The 10390-nt window shown below is 40.5% G+C and overlaps 1 protein-coding gene across 1 annotated transcript in view; it reads left to right on the top strand.

Annotated features, from left to right (window-relative positions):
* Positions 1 to 703: 703 nt before the first annotated feature.
* Positions 704 to 10390, top strand: part of MCPH1 (microcephalin 1) — a 417602-nt gene continuing 407915 nt past the window's right edge. Inside the window, exons 1-3 of the mRNA XM_089679549.1 lie at positions 704 to 734; positions 1475 to 1566; positions 2861 to 2979. Coding sequence (XP_089535675.1) covers positions 704 to 734; positions 1475 to 1566; positions 2861 to 2979 — 242 coding nt within the window. The remainder of the gene's footprint in view (positions 735 to 1474; positions 1567 to 2860; positions 2980 to 10390) is intronic.

The raw sequence follows: 10390 nt of genomic DNA, 5'->3' as shown, positions 1-10390 counted from the left end.
TTACCATAAAAGTACAATTGTAATATTAATGTGATACCCACATAATCCTATGTATAAAATAAACTTCAATTGTGCCCAATAAACAGAACAGTTATTTAGATGCTGAGTGCTTTTTTTTTTTTTTGTCTGTTCCCTACTGCTGTAGTCATTAATTTAGAACTACTAATCAATATGAGGATAGGTGTGATCTATCTATAACATTTCCAGAACCGCTCCAATCTGGAAGCCATCCCTCAGTGACATCACTTGCAATGTAGGGCTATTAACTTTTGCAGTCGTGTATACATTTATGTGCTTGTACCTTGTATGAGCAGGCAGGTATACATAGACCGGAAGAGAGAATGAATTACCATTCTTTGAGAACTACAAGCAAACAGCTGCAAAGGCTTTGGGACTTGTAGCTTTTCATAAAAGGTGAGCAGCACAGGGAGCCTGCTGGAGCAGGATGTATAGTAATACAGCCTCCTCTGCAATCCCCTAGACTTAACAAGCAACTAGTCCTTGCAGTAGCTGGATTATTATGATGGATGGATAGATTATTATGAAGGATTTATTAGAAACTATGCAGGGATCAGAGTAATGGGGAGGCAACATTTTAATTAATGGGGTATTTTGTAGCATTTCCTTGTACTTTAATATAGTAGAGTGTAGTGGCGCACCGAAATGAAAATTCTGGTGCCAAAAGCGATACTGAAAATTCAGAATGCATGTGGCCGAAAACTGCAAAAGTCTTCGTATATGGGGGTGGGGAGGCTCCAATTTTTTTTTGTATTTTTTTTCTACTGTATACACTGCTCCGCTCCTGCCTTTCTCCCCCCCCCCCCCCCCCCCATCCCCCTCACGTCGGCACTCCTGTATCGGCTAAATTTTTCCTATTGGCAAAATGCCGATAGGGCTATTTTCAGCCGATATGTTTTGGTGGCCGAAATTTCGGTGCATCCCTAGTAGAGTGGGTAGTAGGGCCTAAAGTCTATGTTGGCCCTTGTGTTTCAAGAGCCTTTTTATTGCTTATGCAGGGCAATGTTTGCTGAAATGCCAATTCTTGTGTTGCAGGAATCTGTTTTCACGATTATCTGGCACCCATCCACCTTTAGGTATACAAGTTCAGCCCCCTTCTGTTCAGACTGGGCAGTATGAATCTAATTTGCTCTGTTTAGACTTTCAGATGTGGGTTTGCTGGCTGACAATGGATAACTGGTCCAGTGTAGCTTGGTTGCAAGTCATTTCATGTGTAAAGTACTGGTGTGAAAGATTACCGAACCAGAGAGTGGTGAGGGTTTATACTAGCCTTTTAATTCAGAGGACCCCTGAAAATTATTAGGTCTTGTGGAACCCTAACAATAGCGAAAGGTAAGTACATACAGCATAACTCACCACTGTATATTACAGGAAACTTGGTCAAAGCAAAAAGAAGCAGCTCACTGAAGATGTTGATAAAATGCCTACCATACATATTTTTTTTTTTTTTTTTCAGGTGTCATAGCTTACGTGGAAGTGTGGTCATCCAGCAGAACAGAGAATTATTCCCAATCTTTTAGCGAGCAGCTCCTTAACTTGGGCGCAAAGGTAAGCAAACATACACATTTATTACTAAAACCAAATACACTGCTCAAATAAATTAAAGGAACACTTTGAAAATACATCAAATCTCAATGGGGAAAAACACAATACTGGATTTCTATACTGATATGGACTCAGTAATGTGTTAGCAGCATAAGGATGCCCCATTGTTTGGTGGAAATGAAAATGATCAACCTATAGAGGAATGAATTCAAAGACACCCCAACAATCAAAGTGAAAAAATGATACATCACTCTAGTACATTTTTTTTAAATTTCATAGCAGCAACTCAAAATGGTACTCAGTAGTTTGTATGGCCCCTGTGTGCTTGTATGCATGCCTGACAATGTTTGGGCATGCTGCTAATGAGACGACGGATGGTGTCCTTGGGTATTGCCTCCCAGATCTGGACCAGGGCATCACTGAGCTCCTGGACAGTCTGAAGTGCAACCTGGTGGTGTCGGATGGACTGAAACATATACCAGAGGTGTTCTATTGGATTTAGGTCAGACGAGCAAGGGGGCCATTCAATGGTAGCAATTCCTTCATCCTCCAGGAACTGCCTTCATACATTCGCCACATGAGGCCGGGCATTGTCGTACACTAAGAAACCAAGGCCCCACTTCAGCAATGTAGGGTCTGACAATGGGTCCAAGGATTTCATCCCGGTACCTAATGACACTCAAGATGCCATTGTGTAGCCTGTAGAGGTCTGTGCGTCCCTCCATGGATATGCCTTCCCACACCATCACTGACCCACCACCAAAACGGTCATGCTGAATGATGTTACAGGCAGCATAATGTTCTCCATGGCTTCTCCAGACCCTTTCACGTCTGTCACATGTGCTCAGGGTGAACCTGCTCTCATCTGTGAAAAGCACAGGGTGATGTGTCATCTTGGAGGAGTTGGACTGCCTGTGCAACCTCTGTAGGGTCCAGGTATCACCTAATGCCACCAGTAGTGACACTGACCCTAGCCAAATGCAAAACTAGTGAAAAACAGTCAAAAGATTAGTAGGGAAAAAAGATGTCAGTGGCCTCCACCTGTAAAACCTTTCCGGTTTTGGGGGTGGTCTTATTGTTGCACATCTAGTGCCCCTGCTGTTAATTTCATTAACATCAAAGCAGCTTAAACTGATTAACAACCCCCTCTGCTACTTTACTGGCCAGATCAATATCCTAGGAGTTTAACTGTCTTGATACTATACTCTGGTAAAAAGTGTTCCTTTAATTTTTTTGAGCAGCATACATATGTTGGCCTATCTTTGAAAATGATTACTGATTAGTTGTTTCTTTACAGGTGACAAAGCGACTAAACAAACAAGTTACTCATGTTGTTTTTAAAGATGGCAGTCAGAGTACATGGGACAAAGCAGTAAAAAGTGGAGTGAAACTGGTGTCTGTCCTTTGGGTTGATAAGTGAGTATTTTACATTTATACAATAGTATTGAGTATTAATGTTAAATTATTTAGTTTCTGTGATTAGCTGTTATGTAATAATTGCTAGAAAATATTGAAATACATTCAAAGGGTATTTGGTAAAAAAATTAATTTAATATATTGCAGCTTACCAATCATTAGATGTGGTAGCTGCATTGTTTCTTTTCTTTTTTTTTCTCTCTGTTTTCACCTGTTGATCTGACCAGTAACACACCTCCTTTATTAGAGTGCCCCCACTCTGGATGAAGGAGCACATGGGTCACCTATAGGCGGGAGCATGGTCAGTCTTGGGGGGGGGGGGGGGGGGGTGTTGAATGTACTAGCAGATTTAAATACACTAACAAATTCAAAGCCAAACTCCAGCTAATACTTTATAAGCAGTTAAAGCAAATAGTTTTTTTTCCTTTTGGAATAAAGGTTTTACATACAGTAAATAAAATCTGATCATTGTAAGCACTCCTGCTAGTGTTTCATGGTTCACCCCATCTCTGTAACTGATGCATTCTACTGGAAAGAGTGTTCTTTTGAAAAACAACAGACTTACTGACTGGATCACAAGGTGAAAATAGAAGAAAACCTGTTTGTGTTTTTGTTTTTTTTGCTTTGTTTTCTCCCTAACTACTTGATACCCTGGCTCTGGTTTAAAACAGCACTAGGATAACCGTTTTTTGTCACAGTACCAATTCAAAACTGTACTCTATATTTTCCCTCACTGGGTCTCCCTGATAGTCTGTGAGCTTGCTATCTTTAGGTAAGGGTTGTCATTTGTCTGTTCATCTGTCTGTCTGTAATTCAAACTGTCTATTTAAAAAAAAAAAAAAAAAATATATTAACCAGTTGGCGCCGGCTGTATGCAGATATGCGGCTGCACGACCAGTGGGCCTTAACGCGAGTGGCCACATATATGTGACCCTGTTGAAACAACTTACCTTGCTGAGGGCACACTCCCAGCACGGTAGCCAGTGGAAATCCGTAAGCTCCTGATACATACTTGCAATTGGGAGCTTTCAGATCATGTGACAGCCATTCACAATGGTCACATGACCCAAATGTCCTCCTTCCGGCTTTTAGAACTCTTAAAGGGCCAGGGGTCAGTTGGCCCCAAGGGGTTAAGCTTTTATAAAGCTAGAGTTAAAGCTAGTTTTTTTGCATCAGTCCATCCATCTGCCGGTTTGTCTTACTATCCCTATCAAAGTATTTAGGGTTATGTCTAGTTATCTATTTGTTTGACTGGCTTTCTATTTATCAGCTTGTCTATCTGTCTATTTAAAAAAAAATAAAATAAAAAAAAAAGAGTTAAGGCTAGTGTGTGTTCATCAGTCTGTTGTCCTATCCATCTGACTTTTGGTCTGTTTCTCTGTATAAATTACTTTACCTTTTTAATTAAAGGTTAACAGTAGGTGTTTCATTAGTCTGCTCCTTAGGAATATATACTTTATTGGGTGCAAATGAATGGCATTATGACACACAGGATGTACAGTGCTGTGGAAGCATATGAGATTACAGTATGCGCCTATCTGATGTCAGGAGTCACAGTGATTAGCTCAGTGACAAAGAAGAGGAGAAAAGACACCACTCTGACCGCCAGTGTAATCCTGTGTATGGGGGATGGTCTCCGCCGTCGTGTCTCTGACGCATTTCGCCCCACCCACCAGGGCTTGATCGCAGAAGAGTGCAGGATAACATGCATTCTGGGCTTATATCTGTATCATCGGCCATGAGTCAGGCAGGTGTGTACTGAAATAATGACATGGAAAAGAGTGTGGTGAGATTTAAAAAAAAAAAAAAAAAGGGGGAGACCTCACTGAGGTGGCCTAACTTCATTCACGTCATCCTTATCTTTCTCTTTCTCTAGTAGTTTTTCATTAGCTTTTCACATTTCTTTATTTCCCCTTTTTTTTTAATTCTCATTACACTCTTTTCCATGTCATTATTTCATTACACACCTGCCTGATTTACTGATGATGATACAGATATAAGCTCAGAGCGCCTGTTGTCCTGCACCCCTCTGTGATCAAGCCCTGTTAGGCGGGGAGAAACGTGCCAGAGAGTTTGACGACTGAGGCCATCCCCCATACACAGGATGACATGGGCGGTCAGAGAGGTTTCCTTTTGTGTCTTCTCAACCGCAAGTTACTGGACTTTGATGCGACATCGTTCCCCTATATATGCTGGTGAGGTGACTCTTTATATTGATGACTCCGCTTCTCAGCAGCTTTACACAGCAGCTTAGTGACAGAGAAACTATTTCTGAGCCTGATGATAGCAGCAATGCACATATGGACATGTTGGATTCTGATGAGGTGCAGAATTCAATCGAATACAACTATCGAATTGCAACTACATACTTCCAGTGTTGCAGCTGAAAGCTCTGTGGAGGAATGCAATATGGATGTGTCATCCTCAAGTGCAGCTCAGACTTCACATGTCAGAAGTAGGGCACAGAACACAGAGGGAAATTTTTGCCAGAGAATATTGTTAACTCATGGAAATACCACAAATAGGAGAAGATTGCTCACCAAACAAATCTCTATAATTCAGCAGGTTTTTACACAGAATCCGAATTACTATGAACAGTCTTATGAATCTGTGACTTGGGCCTCACACAAAAGCCTAACATTAGATGCACATTGGTGTACAAAACAAATTTTCGTAATCAAACCTCTTTTTTTGAACGCATGAAGCGGACACTATATTAAATGTTGCTAGTTTTTGCACTTCAGTGTCAATAAGCTGTGTCATGAGATGACCTCATACAACTGCTTGTTAAAATTTCACCACATTTTTAGAAATTTACACATCTGGCTAGTACATGGCTGTCGACAAATCACTGATTAATTTTATTGGAAGGCTGGAAGTAAAACAAAACAACCCTAGCAAATGTGGCCAGTATTGTGTAACGTTACAAGTTATGTGAAAGTGGCACAGGCTTCAAACAATAGCTTTTGTGTGTGTATGTGTGTGAGGGCAAGGATAGAGAACTGAATGTTCCATGGTGCTCAACCTAAACCGGTATCAGTAGAAAAACTGTACGGGTTTTGGTGAACCCCCTTTTTAACCACCTCCCGTTCGGCTGTTTATTTACAATGGCCGGACGGGAGGTGGTTAAAAAGTGGTAGTGCAGGGGCGGGTGGCTGTTTATAAACGGCCTCCCCTTCCCCTGCTTGTGCGCGCTCCCTAGGAGCGTGCAGCACCGCGATCCGGTGCCCGCTGTGTCCTCCGGACACAGTGGAACACCAATCGTCGGACAGGACCTCTGTGCGTGGTCCCGATAATGTGATCACTGATTGGCCAATCAGTGATCACATGCAGAGTAGTAAGCAAAATGTGACTTCCGATATCATCGCTTACTACGTGTGAAATCTGTGAATGATCACAGAGGTCACATGGTACAAGGCTATTCACAACAGCCTTGTACCATGTGACCAATCACAGCTCACACAGTAGTTCTCAATGGCTGCAAGAATGCAGCCTGAGAGAAGGAGAAATGATTGCTTTTACAGCCTTTTATGGGTGTAAAAGCAATCGTAAAGAAAAAAAAATCTTCATCACCCCCCACAAGTAGTACAGTGTCACCATGGTGACACTGTACTGCTAGGGTGACAGTATGTAAAAAATAAATAAATAATATATAAAAATGTAAAAAAAGTTTTTTTGGTTATAAACTAATTTTGGGGTTTTTTTATATACTAAAAAGATAACGGAATAAATTTTGGCCAAGATTTATGATGAAATATTTTTTTGCAAAATTTTATAAGAAAAACACTTTTTTTCAAAGTTTTTGGACTTTTTCATTTACATAGCAAAAAAAATTAAAAATCCCAGTGTTGAATAAATACCACCAAAATAAAGTTTTCTCTGTCTCAGAAAAAATGCTAAAAAAATCATATGGGTACAGTGTTGCATGACCGTGCAATTGTCATTCAAAGTGTGATCGCACTGAAAGCTGAAAATTGGCCTGGGCAGGAAGGGGGTAAAAGTGTCCTGACTTGAAGTGGTTAAATCTGGGATAGTGCATTTATGTAGACAGTTACACCAGAATCCCACTTTTCAAGCATCTTTTTGGAAAGCAGACCACAACGTGTGGCACTGTTATAACCAACAGAAAGGGATTCCCAAAGCAGCTTTACATCAGTAATGAACTTTCTTCCAGAGTGAGAGTTCATAATATTTATACAGTGTGCATGCTTCGCAATACACACAGAGGTTACCATCACTGATTCACCACAGCTCCATCAAAAACCTGTGTGTATAACAGATTACAACAAATACAAGGGTGAAATGGACTATTCAGATGAAGTGCTGAAGCCATACCTTGTAACTAAGGCTTGGTTGTAATCCAAAGCTTGGTACTAAAAGAATTTACTTATTCCAGCTAGCCATATTTAGGGGCCGGTTCACACTGGGAATCGCCCAAGAATGAGCTATGTGTTCTTGTGTGATTTGCATGCATTTCCATGCAGTGAGATTTTAGCCTATTCATTTTGAAAGGGCTGAATCATACTGAACCTCAGCAAAAGTAGTGCATGCACTACTTTAAAAAATGCACTGCAGCTGGATTGCATGGTACTTCTTTACCATGCGATATGGTGCAGGCAAATGCACTATGTTTGGGTTAAGTTGCCATTGACACCCGCTTTAGATTTCAACTGCAGTGAGTTGCAAATGCACACGGAGCACTGGTTTCCTGCACTGCGTTCTGGTGTGAACAGGCCCTAAAGGAAATTATTTTTGACAATCCAACATAAGCTTACTCTGGAAATCTCCCTTCATGCTGTGAGTACTGCCAGTCTGCTGGTCATCTGTTTCCACGACTTCATGAATTCCCTGCATGCTTTGCAGCTTCTCTTCTGCTGTTTACGTTAAATTTCTAAGGACCACCTATCCAACTGTACATTGCTGCCTCCAAGTGGTCATTACTGTACTGACTCCACTTCCTGAAACTCCTTTGCAGTTCAAAAGGCAGACTCTGTGAAATGTGTGACACAGCAGTGCTTAGTCAGAGGGTTTCACATAGTAAGTTTACAAACTTCTGGAACATTCAGAGTAATAGGAGTAGGCTAGATATAATTGAAATTCAATGTGAAAATGAATATATTTTACATTTTAGCCATAGGTAGGCTATAATTCTTTTGCTGTATTTAAGCAAGCAGGGACAATTTTAAAATGTTTATTAGTGCCGTGCATATATCTCTATATCCTTATATACATCAAAACATCCAGATCATGTGATTATTAAACATTGGTGAATATAATGAATACAACTTAAAAGTCCTTGATGTGTGATTTTTATCCGTGCCTCTATGATTTATTCCCAAACAGGTGCTCTTTGTTGCTTATATCCACATATATTCATATATTCTTAAAGGTGCTCCTCCACCAGAGACATACGTATGTACTCTCACCTCCTTATATGGCCCAAATTGCATAGGTCAAATGGCGCCTTTCCCTTTTAACCCGGGTAGGTATACTGTATGGATGACTCTACTTTCCTCCTCACTCTTCTGTAAGCGGTCTTGTCTCCTCTTATCCCACATATCCTCCGCACATGTAAACAGAAACGCTTGCTATAGTGTAGTACTTAAATATAGGGTGATTTATTAAAAAAACAAAGTGCACTCACATTTAAAAGTGTCCTGCTGGGACACCACAGTAAAAGAAAACCTTGTTACAATGTAATTCCAATGTGTTCAGGAATTTCCAAGATGGCGGCTCATAAACTTCCGGTTTAGCGGCTTGACGTCATCGGCCCACCCTATGCAAGAATGAGAAATGCTTTTTCCTGCTTGCAGCAGATTGATGCCATCATTTCTGTCTAGGCAAAGTCACTTGACTGGACCTCAAGGACTGCTTTTTCATGATTCAAAGTACACCATTTTATAAAAAAATGTTGGCGTACCTGTGTTTTGTGACACAATAGTGATGTAAACATTGAGACTTGTAATAAAGTTACTAAAAGGTCCACTTCAAAGCATTCTTTTTTTTTTTTTTTTTCCAGTGCTTACAGAAACTGCTATTCTGCTCATAAACAATTCATTGGAGCATACTAAATAATGAAAAACTCTGCTTTCCCCACGACTCTATTAATTCCTTGTTGGGTAACGCCATCTTTGCCCTTGCATAGATTAGGGACAGTAACACTAGACTGATATTCAAAGCTCATACATCAAAGACACCTCTGATGTCCCTATGACAGTCATGTGTCACTGCTCTTTTCATCTGTCATCTGCCAGGGGGAATAGCCAGACATGGAGAAAGGATTGGCTGCTAACCTTTGACAAAAATTGAAATGTTCATATTAGCAGAAGTTCTGTTTAGTCTACTTAGACTACACATTTTGCCGGAGTGACGAAAACATTTGAAACACTTGGAGTGGATTGTTAAGAACATTCAATGTTGACATGCTTGGGGATTTATTTTATTATTACAGGTACCTATATGGCGCTGTCAATTTACACAGCAATTTACATATATATTGTACATTCACATCAGTCCCTAACCCTCAAGGGGCATACAATCTAAGGTCCCTGACTTACATTCATACATACACACTGAAAAAGTTCACTTTAAAGTGGTCATAAACCCTAACTTTGTAAAGCAACCTATTTAGTTTTAAAATATTAATGAAACACAAAAGGTGTACAGATCTAAAAAGCACTATAAATACCTTTTTTATATTTTAAAAAAAGAAAAAAAAATAGAATATATACCCTCTATTCTTCAGCTGCATAAGAGCTGGAGGAGGAGAAATTTCTGCACACTGATCTTCCCAGTGAATGGCTGGGGTGGGGGGGTTGTCAGGACATGTCTGATCATTGTAGCAGAGCACACGGAGTTCCCAGCACAGCTAGAGAACTATAGAAGAGAACAAGGTAGCCAAAGCGCAGGAATTAGTGAAAACAATGTGTTATTTAATAAATATTCAAACTTACATTTAAGTAAGAGAAGTGCTGCTTTGACGTAGAGGGAAATGACAGTATGTGTTTGAGACTGATGAGTCCAGACTACAGCCCGGCTTCAGCTGTCTTCCACAGGAGACTGGATCCGCCGTGTAAGGATGAAAAGCAGCAGCATCAACAGCAGTCCTCATCAAACATGGCATACACTGGGAAGAAGCGAAGGGGCGTGTACAACGTGTTTCAGAGGCCCTGCCTCCTTTATCAAGTACAATCATACACAGGGAAGGAATGGTTGGTTTAGCTGGTTCAGCTAGATAACTAACCACCACGGTGTTAAATCTTGCATCGTGGTCAGTTTTTAATAGGAAATCAGAGGTACTGCCAGGAACACCAGGTTTTCACACAAAGGAAGCAATACAAAGAGAGTGGGAGTCACATATTAGAAATAGGAAATTTTGGGTTTACATACTCAAACAGACATGAGGGAAATG

Source organism: Staurois parvus, unplaced genomic scaffold, assembly GCF_062004578.1.
Source record: "Staurois parvus isolate SC_StPar_1 unplaced genomic scaffold, SC_StPar_1.0 ptg000226l, whole genome shotgun sequence".
NCBI classification, from domain to species: Eukaryota; Metazoa; Chordata; class Amphibia; order Anura; family Ranidae; genus Staurois; species Staurois parvus.
The sequence above is the reverse complement of the archived record's forward strand: the minus strand, read 5'-3'. Positions and strand labels throughout refer to the sequence as shown.